This window comes from Varroa jacobsoni, unplaced genomic scaffold, assembly GCF_002532875.2.
Source record: "Varroa jacobsoni isolate VJ856 unplaced genomic scaffold, vjacob_1.0 scaffold_343, whole genome shotgun sequence".
Classification (NCBI taxonomy): domain Eukaryota; kingdom Metazoa; phylum Arthropoda; class Arachnida; order Mesostigmata; family Varroidae; genus Varroa; species Varroa jacobsoni.
In genome coordinates this window covers 15,036-35,452 of record NW_019213245.1, presented here as the reverse complement: position 1 = coordinate 35,452, position 20,417 = coordinate 15,036, and the positions used below count along the sequence as shown (strand labels likewise).

The following is a 20,417-nucleotide window of genomic DNA, read 5'->3' as shown; positions in this document are numbered from 1 at the left end:
CGTGATACGGTCGTGAAAACGGCTTTATATATATTCACGAAATCGGAGAAACGGATCCAGAGTTAGGTAGCTAACGGTTTCGGTAACGATGTAAGCAAATTCCTTCAAATTGGTGTTGTGAATGGAAAATGATTGATCTTATGCTTAGATCAAACCGTAAAGAAACAGAATGTCGACGGTCAAGAATTATTTTTTTATAATTTACATAATAAGTTATACATGTTAACATCATGTACCGATAAGGACCATTTTTAAAAGTAGCTTGTCGTATTTTCGTGCATGTGGGCTTTCAAGTTAAAAACACTTAGTTAATATGATTGTGGTGCGATCATCACACACGGTCGGCAGCGTTTCGAAAATCCAAACACTCTAATGTATTATATATTATATTTCAGGTCACAGAATCACTTTTCTAAGAGAAACGAACGACCAAGGAAGCTGTTTCGAATGTTCCGAAACAAGAGATCATAAAAAATCATAAAAATCCTGTAAGAGATATTCATAATAAACAAACGTGTATAAATTTATATAGTATTTAATATAGAATGAGTAAAATCTATTACTAGGCAGTTTTCGAATTAATTGAGGCCTATATGTATACGCATCCTCTTTTAGCAACCATTAACGTACCACACTATCGGGTGGGATGAGCCGGGATAGTGTACGCTACTAATCAACACATAAAAATACGGAAATAATACATTGTAAAAAAAATACATTACTGCTATTGTGTGCGTGCTTATAGCTGCGAATCCTACTTTTGAATAGAATTACTATTTAGTGTGGCAGAAATGCTATCTCCACGAAACTAGTTTCATCATGTGAACCTGTTATGTTGAATCCTTTCGATAATCACTTGCTTGCACGACCAATAAATTGACTGACCTCGTCGTGTTTTCGGGATACTGCAGCGTCAACGTGTCTACCTACTAGACTTAGGAACCCGTAAAATGGTCCAAATCTGAACAAAGACGCGCTGCGTCTTGCGTTACGCGTCAGCCTTCAAAGCAATGAATGGTAATGGGACACGGCATAAAAGTCGAAACATTATCAAACGTACACCTTTTCCTGATATGTCGTTTGCTTCTATTCCCGTTAAAAGGTACACGCCAATACAAAGGACGGTCACGCATTGGTGCTACATGTGTAATGAGTCGTGCTATACGTGAGCAAAATACTGTCTAGATACCATAATTTAGAATAAAGCACGTTTCCACTCCGCTATCACGGGCGGAAACAATTTACGGTTTCAATTTCAATTCCAAACAATTCAGGTTTGGAGGGAAAGCCTTCTTATGCCTAATTCGTCTTATTGCTTATTATATTAAAATGTATTTAAATACATATATATGAATAAACTAGGTACTTTTGGTCGTCCATGTTGTCTGGTATATAAAAATGGTGACATAGATTGGTCACATAGTTGAACCCATTTGCTTTGCAACCGGTTTTTAACGCTTTTCGGGAGATCAACAGTTGCGAATACTCCAGCTATATATATATATATATATGTATATAATTGAATTTCTCTTCATCCCCTCGCTCGCCTCACAACATTTCAACAAAGGCTGTGAATGGGATATTCCTCTCCGTTTTAAACTCTGCCCATAATAACACCTAACCTAAATGAAAATCTAGGCTAGCCCGCCTACATGGTACATTTTTAACTAAAACTAACGGTCGATATACATGTCTCTCATACCACTTATACTGTTCCGAGACGTTTATTTAGCATCCAAGCGCATTAAACATTCAGTTTGTCAAGAACAAAATAACGGTTAGCAAAGGTAGCGAAAAATTAATCGACCGGGTGGTAAGTATTGCTGGGTCTTCAGAATGTTAATTAGGGCGTTATTAGCGCGGATAAAATTCTAGATAGAAGTTACAAATACCTTCGCAACCTAAACAATGCTTCATACCTTAATTATTGGAGGATTTACACTTATAAAAGATTTTTTTAGATCATAGGCTTTATATTAAGAAATAAATTATAACAATAGCAAAGGTTTGTTTTGTTTTTAGGTTTATCGAAAGTGAAACTTCTGGCTTTCTAAGATAAGAGCCAGCATCCGTTATCAATATAAGATAAATATTGCCTGTGTTTTTTGCTTATTTAAAATTCAAAATATTGATAAGTCATAAAAACTTAGTACAGCTGAATTGCGCTTGTTTTTTTTCATTTAACTATTCTTTATTAAGAATATAAGAAGAAAGTATAAAAAAGTTGTGCATGTGAGTAAACATCCTGAAACGGAATATTGCTAGTAAATTATTTTTTGTCTGCGTAATTTATACAGATGTATAGTAAGTCATAAACCATAAACTACAACAATGCATAATCGTGCTGTTTAACAATAAGTTCTTTTTTAGAAAAGCTAGCAATTAAATCTGAAAATTCTGGGGTAAATTATTGAGTTTTTACTCTCCGTGTCCAAGGATAGTAATCGATAAGCATGACTGTAATGAAGGTCTTTATAAAGTTGAAATTTAAGAACTTGAAAATGACGAAACCATTCGATCACCCGACTCTTTACGTTTCACAGCTTCAGTGAGGGATCGTGATATGTGAACAGCAAGATTGACCTGGCACGTAACGTTGCGGACTCTGGCGTGGCTTAAGGTCACATCAATCATGTACCAGTGTTATACTTTCAGTGTTATAGCTTTTCTCATGAAGCGTGCAAAAATTCACTAGTACCGTATGATTCTCAAACTAACGACTCATTAAATTAAAAAATGTTGAACTAGCTAGCCACGCTATATTCAGCGTCATTTTTTTCCTGATTTGGTAAGTTCCACTTGCCAAATCCTCTTTTCCATTATCTCTGTAGGGAAAACTTTGCCGCACGATGACAATCCATAAAATGTCCAAAGTGACTTTGTTTTCATTTAAATTACTTCGGTCATGAGCTTTACAACGATGTATTGGTTTTAGACATGAGTAACGAGCAGATGTAGGAAATCAAATTGGAAACAGCTTCCAATTTTTAAGAAACAATCATAATATTCTAATACTTTTCTAGTGTTGTAATCTACAACTTACGTATACAATGACCTGATACATGTATATTTGATTGTTCATGTGTCAGGTCATTGTATTCTCTGGGCGTATCTGAGCGCTTGCTGTTTTGTCCTGCCCGATTTGATTTTGACCTCAGCGCCCTTATAAGAAATATATCACAACATCATAAAAGAAAAAAGGATCTAGTCGTGTAAAGATGTGCTCTTTAGGTCGCTTAAAAGGTCTATTGACGAGTGGCTTGAACTCAAAAGTCAGTCAATAAAAGACCGATTAAATATCTATGCGTAAATCAAATTTTCAAAAACATGGCTAGGGGAAATTTAAGTTCTCATTATGTAAAATCCGCTGTAAGATGTCTGTTTTCCTAAGCTCTATGAGCGGATACGGTACGATTAAATCATCTCGGAAACTTCTTTTAGTTCTTAGTGAAACCTAGGCATAAAATTGATCACTGTCTATGGTGCAAAAAGATAGATTCTTTGATAAAAATAATTTGGTTTACTTACATAAATTTATAGATTTTCGTTTACAGTTACCCTACAAATGACGAAACAATGCTCTTACGGCTCCCTCGCGTCGCTCGGCTAATGAGCAATTCTAAGGGAGGTAAGTACGTATGTTGGTACACATGCATATTTATATAGATATATTTCATAATTTTTAATATTAGTAAACAAAGGCAAGTAACTGCAAAATATTGAAGCATATTTGCTAACGAGGCTCAAGTAAGATTAAAAGTAGATCTACAAATGGTAATAATAAAAGATGTTAAAAAAAATATTAAGGGAACGTACAAAAAGTGTCTGACCACTTAGCTATTATAATACATGGAGAGGGTCAATAACTTCAGGAATCACTCATCGGCTAAGTATCCATTTTTAATAAAGACAAATCAACGAAATCCACTTAGGGAAAGCTTGTTTAAGTTAAGAATCGTGAAGACGAAGAACTAACGAATTAATCTTTGTGTCAATTACAAGATTGTATAATTTCTACCAATTATTGCGAAGATTCGAATGGTATAGCCAAGTACTTTAGGCACATTGGAAATAATCAAGTCTACGTAATACAAAAAAACACTTTATCTATAATTCAACGGCAGCTTCACAAGGTATTCGTTTATAGAGAACTTTTGAAATATCTCCATATTTTTCGTATAATTATTCAAAGGTCATAGTTCTATGTATCACTGAAAGCAAAATTTGATGGAAGCAATCTCTCAGCTAATTCCCTGATTTTCTAACAATTACATTCTCTATCATTGTTCATCACTGTATTATCTTCTGTGGCATTATCATCTTCATCGCTCTTTCCGACATCAAAAAGGTTTTGGGTCCCTCAGCGACTTTCTCGGCGTCTTCTGCCACTTTCTGCGCTATCTTATAGACATTTTCACCTGGCTTAATGGCAGAGTATGCTTCATCGATCACCATTTTAGCCTGTCTGAACCTTGACATCACTAGTTTAGCAGGTTCTCAGTCCATCACACTATCAGTTTCAACATCGCTTTTCATTGACTCCTCGTTGCTCTGAACTGCGGTAATAACATGGAAACTCGTTGGCGCATCCTAATCGAGCTGAAATTTCGAAGTGCCGCTTGTTCCCAGTGGACTTCGAAAATACAGCGCTTAATAAGTAATAAGAATGGACATGACAAAGATTCTAGTCACGATTGGGCACTGGTTACAGACATAATTCGAGAAGGGGTGTTTAGCTTTATTAGTTCTGCGGCCTGGCTTTGGACCTGATAGAAATGATGTCGTAAATTGATGGCGGCATTTTTAATACAAGTTATTGCTAAGCTGCGGAAAAGATAACGTCCACATTGTTCCAGCGGTCCAGTCACGGAAACCTGAAGATTTGAACGCGTGGTTTGCACCACTTCAACAGTCGTGTCTGCAGCGACTACATGCCAAATGCAAACGAAAAATCATTAATTAACTTTCGTTAACTGTTTGACACAGTCAAACAACGTTTAGTTCAAAGACCTTTATAGACTGATGTAACTTCCTCGCAAATATATAGATAGCCTAGCTTCCTGCAAGATGGTGAAAAAAGTAGAAAAAGCCAATGTCAAAGTGAGATTGACTAGCCAGCGACCCAAGTTCGCGGAAGGGCCGTCGCGCCATCCGAGTTCGATAAGAACACTGTAAGTGAGGTAACCGATAAGTATCGGCTTATTAATGTTGAAGGATTTTGTCCTAGGTTTTTCACTTTTTCCGCTTCGACTTCACCAGTTTACCGTAACCTTTTTTTTTCTACCTACGGGCTCACTTTTGTTCGCCCACTTTTGTTTTTCTCTCCCTCTCCTCGATATCGTTTACTATTTCACATGATTTGATAAAAACAATTAATTTTGGTTAATTATCGACACGGAAAATTAAATGTTTCTTCGTAAAAGTGGACGTCTACCATGGGCCCTTTTTAGTGTTCCTTCGGTACGTTTTTTTTTTTGTTTCATGTGGACGTGTAACTTGATAAATTTTCTGCTTACGCGGAAGAGATTTAGATGTGGGTGAACATGGTCCACCCGGATAATATTTTGCTCTAGCGGTGTTTTGATATCGGAAATAAAGCGTTGAGTGATTTTGATGTCGCTAAATAACAAAACTGTGCTTAAAGAAAACTTCCTTAAAACTTTATTTATGCACTCTGCTTGTCAAAGAGAAGGGGAGAGAGGGAGAATGTGCCTATAAAAAAACTTCCAAAAAAGAAAAGAAATGAAAAGTGAAAAAAAAAGTCTAAGAGTTCAGGTCCAAAAAAATTCCTTGTGATGTTAACTTAATAATCGTTCTTTAGTTATTCTTTTTTTATTTTTATTTTAGTTTTTAACACTCTTAGTTATTTTCATTTATAGTCTTCGAAACCGCCCTACAACATCCAGGAGTTTTCCAATTCAGAGTCTAAACGGACTGGGTCCTGCCGGACATATTTATAGTTTCTTCATATACAAAACGGCATGGCATACATACAAACAGCTGTTAACCTTCATAATAATACTTTATTTTCCTTAGTCTCGTATTTTTTTTGAAGTTTTTACTGTCCCGATTATTAATATATGGTAATCCTTTTCGCTAACGCTGGGATTTTAATTAGTTGGCAGCATCTTTGTTTAACTCTATGATTTGGAAAACGTAGGCGTCTGTCGCATTTGAAATGAGCTATTACAGATTTGCTTCGCTGTAAATTTCCTCGTATCCACTGATTGAAGGGCCGCTTAGATTCAACATTAGTAGACGTAGTTTACAGGATGGCATCAAAGGATATTATCGAAAGTGAATTGTTGAGGTTGAACCTCATTATAAATCTGCATGTAAAAACAAATCCCAAGTAAGTGTTATGCATTTCCCTTTCATGTAAATTTGCTCTCTTTTTTTAGCTTAAACGATCTCGGCTTGTGCACTTTTATGAGCAATCTCATATCAATTTCGATTACTTCTCTCTCCCGAATAACGTAATGGCAAGGGTTTCCGCTAACTAAAAAAGTTACAGGGACGGCTTTGCCTTTGTAACGAAGCACATTTCCTTTAAGGTAACCAGGACAAGTTTCCTGTAGCTGCCGTCACTATTGCTTCGTTCGATTTGCTACAGATTATCCTGAATTAGTTCTCTCTGATCGAGATCTATAACCTCCTGATATTTTAGCTGCATAGAATTGTTCATGCTGTTTACATTGAGCGAATGTAGGCGACGAAGGCAAATAAACACGAGTGTAGGCATAAGCACGTATACGATAAATACCTGCCATACGACGTCATAAAAGGTAAGGTAGCTCTTCTCCTGAGGTAACATCGCTTCAGAGCCTCTTCCACTTTCAGTCCTGTAGTTATGTTCTAGCTTGACTATCCTGCGGGGGGAAGAGGGATTCTAGGAGAACCGTAAATTTAATAGAACTGCGATGATTCCACCACCTGTTAATGTTGGCTAAGGGTAATGCAAACTGTTCGCCTTACTGACGCGCCCTTACTTCGGTGGGTTATGTGTTAATGATGATGATTATTTCTCTTTGTAATGATCATTAAAAGTCGTTTTCGTCACAGGAGACCACGGCAGCGGGCAGTTAACTCGAACGAATTTGGCTTCAAGCAGCAAAAAGGAGCCTTTGCTGCTAAACGCACAACAGAACGTAACGCTAACTGATCTTCAAGCGATTTTGGCCACAGCGTTGTTTCCACACACTCTGCTAGGCACAGTATCTACCCGCTAAACTTTCTATCTAAGTTGAACGACGGCCACAACAATTGGGAACCGCTAGTTTTGTTATTACTTATCTAGCTGAATATATTTTCTTTTCTAATCAATAACAATAGCTCGACAAAGTCTGTCAATAGTCAAAAGACCGCTTGTCCGACTAACTAGCAATTTTCGTTCTCTCGGATATCAATTCACGTCACTACAGAACAACGCAGTTCAGAACGGTAGACGACAGATGAAAACATTCGTGAGCGCGTTTCCCTTGACAATAAATGGTTCGCCATGAACAAAGAGGTAACGCTCCTTCCTTATTACTCCGCCGCGATTTGTCTGTAACTGACTGCTGGCGAGGGCGTAGCGATTTTTCTGGGCTGCAACTGTTCCCTACCGCGACCCAACACAACAATAACCGAAATAGCCGTGACACTATATAAATACCTTGCCCTGTGAGACATTAATGAACACCGTGGTGATATGGAAAGACATATATCTCAGCATGCTTAATGCTGCAGGCAAGTATGCTAAATCGTGTTAAACTGTATTGAAATTACGAAGCCATTGAAAGGACCATAGGCAATAAGAATCATTTTAACCAGAAACCTATTGATCACAGTTGTATTAGTATTATTTTTTATGTGCTTATTTTCCTTTTTTTTTTTTTTGCTGGATTTGCATTTTGCTCGCTTTGCCTGATGCTATATTACGGGAACACATTAACATAACAAGTCAACGGTTATTTACGTATTCATTTTCACGAACGAATCCATGCCGTTCGCGCGAAATTTGAAAATCTAGCACGTATATAATTGTAAATCAACTGACTCTGCGGTTGCCGATTAACTTCGAAATAAAAAATATCTCGGCAGGACGAAAAGGAATTTGCTAGCCGGCCAACGAGAGGCCTATTTATGTGGTCCTTCGCTAGACTAGATCGCGTTGAGACCAGAACTGTTCATTTAACCGCACTAATATGAAATCATTAAGGAATTATTGTATATTCTAGAACAAGAAAATCCAATTTACTTGCCTATAAATGGCTTTCATAGGCTGCAATTATTTTTGCTGACAGAGCTTCACTCGAGTGACCGAATCGATGCTGAAAAATCTGGATCTATGCTAACCCATTTATTAGAGACCAAACGGTATTAACCACTTATTAACTTCTGCCTAGTTACCACGTTTTTGCACAGTAGCCCGTTCAAGTTTGTTTCTGAGTTCAGTGCAATTGGTTCATGGTTAACTAATAAGGTCCTGAGCAATCCGAATGAATCAGTAACAATAAGAATTAAACAAGGAGTATATTACAACTGCAATGGATGATTTTATCCAGTAACTTAAGAAAACTTCTATACTGAAAATAATAGAACTGTAGTAAAAGAAAAAGCGTACAACGACCTTTTCCTTATAGCAGCACGGTAGTGCACTTCATGGCAAAGCCTAAAGTATTACATTGAAGGGTTTCATCGCAAGTGACTAAAAACTATAGGACTTTACAATCAATTAACGCAGTGACGTAACTAGTCAAGTTTACTAGTCCCCTGTTCCCTACAATTTAATTTAAAAAAAAATATATATCACTTAGCTTCTTTGTTTTACAAGTTTCAACAGTTCCTACACACGCTAAATTTTCTCATTCCTGTCAAGTCAATTCTGTCCTGACTTAAGTAATACCTTTATTAACAATTTTATCATTTGAACGTAGAGTACGTTTCGAAGCCAAGTTCGTATATTCTATCTAGTCATTCAACATATTCAGCATAGGCACTATTCGGCGCTGCAATTAGTCATGCCACGAACGAAACTCTTGCTGTCCTTTCTAAGGTAAATATCCTTCGCGAGTGAAAATTACACTATAAAGTTACACCTGCCAAGGCCAAAAAGGCCTAATCATAAAGAGCGTAATATAGTACAAAGAAAAAGTATGATCACTCTGAACACATGATTTATGATATCTGAACAGCTTAAGTCATTGTTACTGACTTTTTTATTTACAATGTGTTGCAGCTGTACGTAACTCTTGGTGACGTACATGGTTTCGATCAATGGTAGTTACCAAACCTGCGAAGCTATTATGACAGCTGTCTAGACAGGGAAAAGGTTAGGAATCGCAAAAAAAAGCCTGTCTCTCCTATGCTTGTTACCGTGACCGCATAAGCCCTTACTTGTGTTCGCGTGTGAAATTTAATGTGAAACAACTTCCAGACCAACCATGTGTAAAGTTGCGTCATCTTCTCCATGGAAGAAGCTCACTAATCTTTAAAGAACCTACGAGTGCAGCAACGTTTTTGATATCGAATGATTCCATAGATTCAATACAGGATGTATCGCTCTTGAACATCGGTTAACCACCAACTGAATAGTCGTAGACACTGAACAGGTCGCCGAACCTGGACCGGTTTTCGCCAACCTGGGTAGCTGAATCTACGCATCTGGCCAATACCCGTATGTGCTCAAGGACGCAGTTGGCCATTGTCTTCATTAGCTATTGGTTCTAAGCAAATGCACAATACTTTCATTATTCGTGGCCTGTATAATCGATAGGTGACACAACGGAGTCGTGTTCAATATCGACGTAAATAGTTTTAATATTTAGGCTCGTGTCGATACATTGAAATAGAACGTTTCTCTACGCGTGCGCGGCTCACTTTTTCTCCTTAGAATTCAAATATTACGTTATATTTAAATATTACACTATGGTCTATCGTTGGAGAGTTACGATGTGTTTAGTTTTTTTTTTTATTCTAAAATTATCTTGGCTTTCAAATTAATATTTCTCTGATTTTTCTGTCCCATCTAGTACCATTGAGCTGGATCGGATGGAATTAGTGGTTTTATCTAGCTCGTTTGAAATCTACTGTTTTCACTTATAGTGCTGCTTCTAAACGGCAACCTGTTTTTAGCTACAAATCAGTTCACGGTTCGCTATTTCAGACAATCAATTCGTCGACCCGAAACGTCCTGTGATTATTTAAAGCTTTAGAACTTGAACCCGCTAAATGCAAGTGTCTGACTTATTACCCACTTTAACATAGATTACATTATTAAAAAACCGATTCGAAGCGCACGATAACTTTAATTAAAAAAATTAAAAAAAAAAAGATTGACACCATCAATACAATGCAACGGTAACAGCTAATCTAATGATTTATGTTTCAACTTTTACTTGGTTGATACTATGTTACGCAAGCATTTTTCTGGTACGGCTGACCCCACCCAGTCCGCAGTAGAACTAGTCTAAACAAAGATATATGTATACAACATCCGGTACAGATTTGCCCGGCAAATCTATTTCCAAAATTTCGACCTATTACAGGTATACCACTTGTTGTTCTACGTCTCGAGCCAATCTTAAACTTGTCTTCTGGATACGACTCAGATCTACCGTGTCATAAACATTGAGCTAGGTACAATTTAGGTACTTCTCTAAAAACGAAAACCTGCTAACTTGAAGTGACGTAATGAGTGTTTTGTTATTTTCTGGACGTCTCATGGGTGTAGCTCACCTAAAATTCTCGACCTTACGCTGGAAGAGCGATTTCCTACACGGAACGATGATAGATACAAGGTCCTACATGGGCCTAAACATAAAACACATAATAACTACAGACAAATTAGCATTAGCGCTAAATAATTTTTGGTCTGTTCTCTCGATTTATGACCAGCATTCGCACTTAATCGGTAGATCATTCCATTCTCTGCAATCAAATGCTAGGTAGCCCTTTGCAATGAGCTGTATAAGCCCGCATCGCGTGCCCTGTCTGCTTTATTTTCATCTACAAATAAAAATAGTTGCAGTTATGCCTCAATTCGTTGTTATGATTAAAGATAATAATACTTATACTAAATACTAATAGATATCTTATGCTAATTCTATTTCGTTTCTTTTGTCGTCGAAAATTGGAGCCTTGTTCAATGACGAGGCGACCTTACGCTAATTATTTGTTTTAGAGCTGGCACGTTTAACTGCGCCCGTTTTCCTATAAGTGGAACTTTCACATGCGCAACCTAAGTTGAGTGCAACTTAAACCTCGTCCCTTACAGCTAGAGGCACTCTTACTGTATTTATGCGCGAATCAGTTCTGGGTTAGCTAACTATTACTTCGGACACAATCTCATAAAAAATAGGACGGCCTGCCGTTCTGCCAGCAATAAATGAACCATCTTTCAGCTGTATTCAGCTTAGCCTAATCTTCCTGTGTTACGCAATGAAAGCGTCTAGTCCTCTTAGCGCAAAAAGAAACGTCAGTCAATGTCCGGTTTCAAACCTGGACCCCTTCATGCAGCTCTAAACCTTGTAGGTGAACACGCTAGTTTTGCGCCACGAAAACGACTCTCAGATTTCTATACGTTCTTAAATGGCTCGTATGATACGTGCGCGTAACATCATCCCGTGAATCACTTGCAGGTTTGTGCAGTGTGTATGAACGCCTTCTGTCATAACTGCTTAATAAACGAATCAATGTTATGGACCGAAAAAGAGCATTTCTATGTTACGAGTCGAAGACTCCTGCCGATGCATAGAGTGCAAAACCCGGAAATGCCCACTGACACGACTGCCCCTGTGAACCCTTTATAAATTGCTGTCGTATCTCCGTCAACGTCTCTCGCATGCGTGCAATACATTATTACGATATATCATTGATTAGCGCTCATCTGACCTGTAAAAGTTGCTATCGCGGACGTCGTTATCTATGCATTTAGGACAACGTTGGATTTTGTCCGAGATCGTTCCCTACTGCATTCACAAACATTCGACTCTTCGTCTCCTCTGGTGGCTACTACTGGTTCGGTCACCGCTGGCGAGTGCGGAGGACCTTTGCCCCGTGACCCACGACCATGGCGAAAGAGACTTGCCGCCGACTGAGGCAGCCTGATAATTTAAGGCAGTCCTTTTTCGAGATGAAACTGTGCGCTCACGATATTGTCCAACTAGTACGACGAATCATTAGCAACTAAGGACTCTTCTACAAGGATAGCAGATGAAAAACATGTAGCCGATCGTCTATGGTGAGTTTAAACATTCAAACTTCGTTAGTTGCCCCATGAAATCGAGAGATTTAGTGTGGTGCTGGAATATCCACAGTGACCTACTTGTAACAGTTAATAGGTGAAACGCTTTAGGCAAAGCATGGTATCCAGACAAGCGTAGCAAGTATGCTCGACCCTGCGTTATCAATCGCTGATTTTTTCATGTAATTACCTGGAAGGTCAGCAAATGCGCCTAATTCCTCTGTGTGTAAAACGGCTACGTCATCTTATTATTTAGAAGTGCTCGGTTCTAAGCTCTTGAACGCCATTGGTACAGGAAGATCACTCGCAGAGATGGGTGTCAGAGACAACATGTATGACGGAACTATGTCAAGGTATACGTCAGATAAACGTAGGTCAAATAGTCAGAAGATATAGGCGGTGGGTTCAATTAGTACCTATTCAAGGTATTGCTTATAGTGTAATAAAGCAGAAAAAAAAAAAGCTTTGAAAAATTCAAGTTGATATTATCAACTTTTCTCAACGGGTCACGCACGGTTAGTCATCGCGTTACGAAGGTAAATCGCCTCGGTTTGATACACTATGTTCTCTAAATTTATTTTTTGCAATTCTGAAGTATCCAAAAATCACCGAGACGACTACGATTGATTGGGTGGTCGAACTTCATCTAGAAGATGATTGATTTACCATAATAAGCTCCTTGAACGCTTTTTTGAAGACGGCGATCAGCGGTACGTGAGAAACCTACCGAACTGCAAATATTTAAAATCAGTTTCATACATATTATTACTTTCCCTTTGAGTGGTTTTTATGAAGCTTAATCATTTTATCTATTAACTATTTATAGTTTAAAGCCACATCAACAAAGGTAAGCATATGGATACGGTAACTGCGTGTGGATATTTTGCCTTGCCGGCAAACTGCTCTGCCGTTTTTTACTATGTACCACGCAAGCAAAACCCTCTTCAATAACCATTCGTGATGTTTATAAAACGAGAGTAAAAATGCGTTAACAACTTGCCAGCCCTGACTATGATTTTTAAGGACCGGAATCTTTTATCGTTATTAATTACCGCATCCATTTTATCCAGTGGCTATTGCCAGGACAGCATGTAGACCACTAGATCCTGTAACTACTCTATAATAAATTTGGCTTGCGAATAACCCTACCAGTTTGAAGACGTTGTTGTCGACCGCTGTAAAAGTTGCCTCTACGCGCTCATTTTCCCAAGACATAGCTGCTACGAAAAGAAATATAGTGGCCTGTTGCTACATTAAGGCATACAGAGAGCGGTTAGATACATCAAGAAATCATTGGCTGAAACAAATAGAATGCGAATGGTATCCCGCGGGGATTTTGGGTGGCAGGTTTGCCGAATGGACAGCCCTTAAGTCTTCCTTTAAAAACATGTAGTTTAAATATTTGCTCAAATTCGACCGTTCTTCCCAGCGGTGAGACAAATAATGGCTCTATAAGCCAACAATAAATTAGCAAACAGATGGTTACAATATAAAGCGATTTTTGATATCACCTACTTTTTTTCTTATGAACGCTCTCCTTCAAACAAAGTATTCTGCTGTTAAGCTATGTATAGACATTAGATGATGAAGCTACAGCGAAACTCCCCTCGAAAATGCGGACTATCCCGAGCCGTTTTTAGGTACTAAAATATGATGCCATAGATTTCGTAAATAGCACCGTAGTAAAGGCGGAGTTTCTACCGTACGCCAGTATGCTTGTACCATGAAAAACTGTTTTTGCCCCCCCCCCCCCCAAGGACATGACTACTACGGCATAATTATCACTGAAAGAGTTTGGTTTTCATACAAATTTAGTAACTCCGAAGGCAAAATCAAAATAATAAATATATCGCCAGAGCAACTGTACATTTATCTGTCTGCCTAGAAATACACCACAACAAAGTAATCGAAAAATGACACCGTTGTGATTCTCCGCGGTTTCAATCATTCAGTTACGGTTGTCGAGGGGGTATCCGAGCCGTACATAAATAATCGACGAAATGCATGTGGCTTTAAGGACAATGAAGCTGGCTCTACCCACAGGGATCTCATCAATTGTATCTTCAAATTCATCTGTGTTTTCCACAGATAAAACGTTCAGTATTGATAAGTGCTACCTAGTTTACTTCTTCTTCTTAACCGGGATACAAAGATTTGAATAGAGCGCTTATGCAAATAAAGTCCAACTTGAAATTATCAAAAACTCGTTCCGAACTGCAGACCAGACGGATTGTTTTATGCGAAATGAAGCAAGTTCCACAGACGACGGTAGTATCGGCTGCAACACTAGACAGCCCAGCGTCAGCAACGATTGTTCGGGAACCGAGACTCGTATTCCTAAATTTGCTACAGGTAAATAGTAACTACTTTATAAACCACTGCCATATATTCGTATTGCAGATACACTTTCAATTGAAAATTATAAGTGTTAATGAGTTTCTGTAGTCCCTCAGAAACGAATAAACACTGGTCTGCCATATGCAGCGCTCTGCCATTAATAGGCAAGTAACTGCAAGTAATTATCTTATTTACTTCTAAGAATGAGATAAGTTTTACGTAAATATATAGAGTTGTTGAAAAGAGCTAGTTTGACTACTGCCAAAAAGAAATCATGAAAGAATCGCATCATTGAATAAAGAAAGGCTTTGTATTATTAGTATCACATGGAAGTCATAAGTTGAAACTCGGTTGCTAACATTCCTTACTACTACTTTATATATGAGCTTCCTGGAAAATAATGTATCATCCATAATTGAGACAGTTCTAATTGTTCCTATCCCTACGAAATCTCGTCCTTACAGATATGCGACAGCGCTTTGCCTATCAGCGGTTTCACCCACAGCGGCGGTATCGAGGCCGCCTGGCGTCGTGGCGCGATTCCGACCATCGATCACCTGCAACGATTCCTCAAGATCTGCATAATAGCAACTTGTTCACAACAAGTGCCATACGTCGCTGCTGCATATGCTGCGCTGACCTCGCCACAAGCCGAACCTGATTCAACAGCTCCGGCCTTCAACCTTCAGGCGAACTCAACTGACGTTGATGGCGACATACCTGAGTGCATCCGCCGGTTGACAAAGCTGGACCGACTGTTGTCCGTCAGCCTAAGCAACCATGTAGCCCGACGCGCCTCCCTTCAACAAGGCCGAACACTTCTATCGCTTGCAATTGAGGTGTTTCCCAGTACGGCTCCGTTACACCGTCTAGAAATGCTACGTGTTAACAGCGCCGTGCGGCTGAGTGATCATGATTCTGATGAGAAAGCAGCTAGTTTTACCCCGCCCAGTGGTGTGAACTTCGTGGAAGGTCCTAACCAGAGGCGGCTGGCGCGATTCGAAGGACATTTAGCCGTTGTGTTTGGAGCTGTATGTGCGCTTCTGGGTGCACAACTATCAGAGACACTGGACGCGTTTGCGTTTTCCACGTTGCGAAATTCGCTATCGGCCGCTATCCGCCTAGGCAGAATTGGCCCGGTGCAAGCGCAAACACTGCAGCATAGCCTCAGTGATTTTTGCGTGCGAGCTGTCGAACGTTACTCTCAACAACGATGTGGAGAAGAAGACCATCAGGCCTCGCCAACAGTAGACCTGTACCAGAATTCGCAAGATCGACTGTTCACAAAAATGTTCTATTCATGATTTCCAGTTTGAGTCAGATGAGCGCCTCTAAATGATTAGACGTCATCAGCCATTTAATGCTGTCAAGTTGTTAAAAGTTGTCCTTTATCAAAATAGTACTATATTTGACAATGGGGTAACGGAAATGGTCAGCGTCGTACAGGGAATACGATTTGCCCAAACAGGCAATCGAAACCATTTGCTATTCTCACTCCTCATCGATAACCTATCCTTACACATCAAGCAGCAATTTCGCTTCATAAAGAAGACAATTCCATTATGCTGCACCTGCAACAGACACCGGTTATTCTGCACAACTATGATAAACGACTTCGCTTTTGCCTTTAGACGAAGAGCGGCGCCGTGAAGTTCAGAAGAGGAGACTGAAAAAGCCTAGAAATAGTCAACTCTATAAAATATTTTCGTTTTAACAACAGCTGGCAGATCTTTTATAGCGAACATCGAGGGAACAAAGTGGTAACGACAGTCACTTTCGGGGAACCGTAAAAGCTGCGGGTGGATTCTGCGATCGAGTGACGTTATATGACGATCACACAAAGTGCCACTTAGATTATCAAAACGGCCTTGCGTATCTGTCAGCTCTAACACCTCATCAAACGTTGAAGATCTGCAATCTGCAAAACCTTCAATATCTGCGCGAAACAACAGCATATCGTATCTTCATGATCAAACACAGGATGCTGGTTATGACGTCGGCAATAATGGATAATGGTTAGAAGCGTACTAACAAAAATAATCGTATGTAGATAACTTACTATGTCTTGATAACAATCATAAGTATGATCGGATAAGATAGCTAGATACATTCTGTTACATTCAAGATAATAAATCTAGAAGTATTGAAAGAAATAAAAAATTGGATACAAATTCATTAAATAAATCGAAAAAGGCCACGAAGCTCGTTCGGTTCTCAACGCTAGGCTTTGACGAATTACATAATTAATTAGCGGAGCTCGTACTCTAAACATCTAACTCATTGCCTTTATGGTCGATGTTCAAATATAACGGTCGCTCGGAAATTAACTTATTTCTGTTTGTCCGTAGCGTGGTTAAAGTAATACATGTATTTCAATGCACCTTCAATGTGAATAGGACAGTGCTAATCCTTAAATATAAAAAGCCATGACGTCACTCACGGCTGGCCTGGCTATCGGTCATCTTTGAACTTATTCAGTAGGCCTGAGTTAGTAATAAAAACGAAAAATTCGCATTATCTCGTGCTGGAATCGAATCGTTTCAAATGCCAGATGTCACACTTAAATGTAAAAATCAATTAGAACAATGCTAAAATACGTATTTTAGTGAGTTTATAATATAATCGTTATTGTTTATTTAGTTTCCATTACTTGCTGTTTCCAACTGTTCTTTTAACTTTTTGCGTCAAATGCCACCGTTGGATTTTTTAGTCGGAATCATCAAAATGGCGCATCCTTTGCTTGTCCCCTTTATAAATGTTTCTCAATTGACCAGATGCGGCCCACAATAATGATAGCATCTCATGCATAATTCAGCTGACAGATTTCTTTCCATAAGCTGATCGTGTTCCGATTCGACATCAACTTTTAGTTCTTCTAAGACCTGATAAAAGCAATCGACCTTCATCAAACCCATGCCCATGGTTGCATTTATATTTGCGCTGTCCCTATAGTATCGTCAACCCGACCAAATGTCGCCTGCAATAACGCAGAAGACAGGCAAAGTCAACTGTTATGAATACATCATCAACGTTCATGTCAAAAAAATACGACAATTTTTCCATAAACTAACTGTTAAACTTCGCTATCATATAGATTGAGTAGCAACAACCACTCGAATCGCAAAGATTCCGGGGGATCCTTCCTGGTGACTAAGGAATGATTCGTATAGACTTTGTTTCAGTAGCTTCCGTAAATCTGGACTGAAGGACTGCGCGCCACTGCCTCCTCATTTCAAATTGCCCGCCAGACTGATGTTATGTCTGTGGAAAGGGAACGGTCGTCTCAACAGCAGCTGGGCGCCTGCCTGCTCTTGTCTACCCATAAAAGAGGCAGACGCACGCATGGCTAACGGGAAAGGTAAACTCGGCAACAACTGATCACGTTTGTTCATCTATCCGAAGTCAGTCGAAAGGAAGTACAGACATGTTCCTTAGTCGTTGCATTCGTTCCCGTCGCTGTTATTGCTCATGATGCGTCGTCTCAGCGAAACTTCGGCCAGAGTGCCCTCCTCCTTTTGCTTTGGTTGGACGACGAGGAATCCAATTCGAACGAAGACTTGAAACACCAGGGCGCCGCACCGTCTCGGGGGGTGTACTGTAATCAAAGTAACACGATATGATTCGCAACGAAATAATCTGGAGAGAAGGACGCTCAGAACCAAACGTTCGGTCAGAGTGGAATGAGTCGCGTGCTAGTGAATGAACGATTACTGGCGAAGCAAGGAGGGTGTAGTCTTTGCCGCTGTGCAATAATAACAACATTAACAAAGAAACAACCGGATCGGGGGCGGGAACGTAGCGTGTTGACGTGCCGCCACGGGTGGTACCGGCACAGATGGTGTAACATTGGCTAGTGCATGCTAAGCGCTCGAACGTGGTTGTTCCACAGCTGTGCGTGGTTTAATGCATTTGACGACGCACGTTCGTAAGGTTCCAAGATGGATTTTCCTTGCATAGAATAGATCGAGGTGAACTTCGCATGCAGGAAAAGCTTTTCCGTGACAAGAACTCCGAGTTGTGCAAGTGCTTGTTAAGAGGCGGGGTTTCGAGCTGGATTATATGGGGTACCATTGGTTTCTCAAAGTTCTGCTAGTGATTTGAACCACTTCATCTGTTGAAGTTCTTCCGCTCGGCGACAGGGATAAGCTGTGGCGTTCATGACTCATTTGTCATCAGGAGTAACCTATTAGCTTGTGATTATATCAGATAAAATGGCCAATAGAACATCAACTCTTTAATGTGCGCTTTGACGTTGGGAGCTTGTACTGGGCGGCATTAGAAGAAAGGCGCTCTTACTATTATTAACGTGATGTGCATCGCATCAGTCTAATACTTGCAGATAGAAGCAGCGATCTGAAGCGAAAAAGGATTGATCGTTAGTACGCTATTAATAATATATAAAACGGATATAGAAGAAGTCGCAGCATTTGTTAACTGAGCCGGCCACAGTATCGGTACCATATAGCTAAGCAAGGTTAGTTATACAAATGGACATAATAATCGCAGCTGATGGGTTTAGGAGGTAGCTAGGCGTCGTTTCGGAGTTTCAATTTCGGAGTTCTGGATACGTAAAGACACATTCATTACTTGTATTCGTAAGTGATCTTCTGGTCATATGGATAACGTTACATGTTCCGCATTGTTTATCCAATATGACTGTGTTGACGTATCCGTTAGTACTAATAAAACGTACGTTTTTGTTGCTAGTTACGGAAACATTTAGTGCATATCAAGACGTATATCAATATAGTGAACAAGTCTTTAATACAGTATTATAGACGTATGATAAATTACCCTTATCTAATACCGAAGCAAAGAAGCCATAACTTAGATGCTTCGTTAGGTTGGCTATCTTTATCGAAAGGTGAGTGATGATTTAATCATAGTAAACACCTGGTCCATGTCGTCTTCAGAGCAACAATTCAATTTGTGCCGCCACCAAATGATAAAAGTACAGAGGGTGCTTTCGTACACGAGAAATGGCCATGGGATCAAGCTGATTTTCTCAGGGATATCGAATGGCCACGTCTATGACTATTTGGATATATTCGACTTGTGTTTGGGATAAGAGGCTTCATTATCGTATTTGTTTTCGATTGCAGTAGTTTTCTTGAGGCTCCTACGGTAGACGCCTATGTCTAACTAGATCTACCTACAAATAACCACTTCCTAGAAATGCAATGATGCATCGTACATCATACATGATTTGGCTTATTTAAGATAACTGTTCCTCCAAAAAGGATGAAGGAAAACCAAATTAATCGAAGTTCAACGTTTCGAACGGATTAACGCCGATCCCATTGTGGTATCATGCGAAAAAATTCTACATGCTTACACGTAATTGTACATATCTGTGTACGGAACAATATGAGCATATTCAAAATGATCTATTATGAGAAATCTGAATTCTAACGAAATAAACTTAGTGCAAAAACTAAACTATCGGCATAATGAATAGTTCAAATGAACGCACAGTATGGTTGTGAGTTACATAGGTATATCGATCTAAATTCAATGCTAAGCAACTCACGGGAATTACTATCAAAAGGTAGAGCTTCTGACAATTACACCACAGAATCAAAAATGAAAGCTGTAATGTGTCCTAGTAGTAGTAGTAAGTCAGTGGAGAATAGGCGCTTCCATTAAGCAGCCGTATCTGAATGTTCGAGGTGAAGCGGGCCTGTGCTTTTTCTGTCTTACAAACAAGAACCGTTTCTAATCTAGCGACGAATTCATGATCGGGCCGCTCTGTCCTGTCAGTATCGAGAAAAGATCTGGGCACTAGGAGTCAGGGTGGAAGCCTTCTGCTTTAGTCTCAAAATGGTGATTATACGCTGTGAGGAAAGCCGTCTTC

General features: G+C 39.4%; 1 protein-coding gene across 2 annotated transcripts; it reads left to right on the top strand.

Moving 5' to 3' along the window:
* The first annotated feature begins 12,079 nt into the window (after positions 1 to 12,079).
* Positions 12,080 to 16,764, top strand: LOC111259541 (uncharacterized). Of its 2 annotated transcripts, XM_022831632.2 has the most exons (3): positions 12,080 to 12,223; positions 14,447 to 14,578; positions 15,028 to 16,764. In XM_022831632.2, the coding sequence occupies exons 1-3, from the start codon at positions 12,221 to 12,223 to the stop codon at positions 15,865 to 15,867; spliced, it is 975 nt and encodes a 324-aa protein (XP_022687367.1). In that variant the 5' UTR covers positions 12,080 to 12,220; the 3' UTR covers positions 15,868 to 16,764. The 2 variants fall into 2 exon arrangements, with proteins under 2 accessions (XP_022687367.1, XP_086824063.1); XM_086967937.1 differs by lacking the exon at positions 14,447 to 14,578 and having other exon boundaries at positions 12,084 to 12,223.
* The last annotated feature ends 3,653 nt before the right edge of the window (positions 16,765 to 20,417 follow it).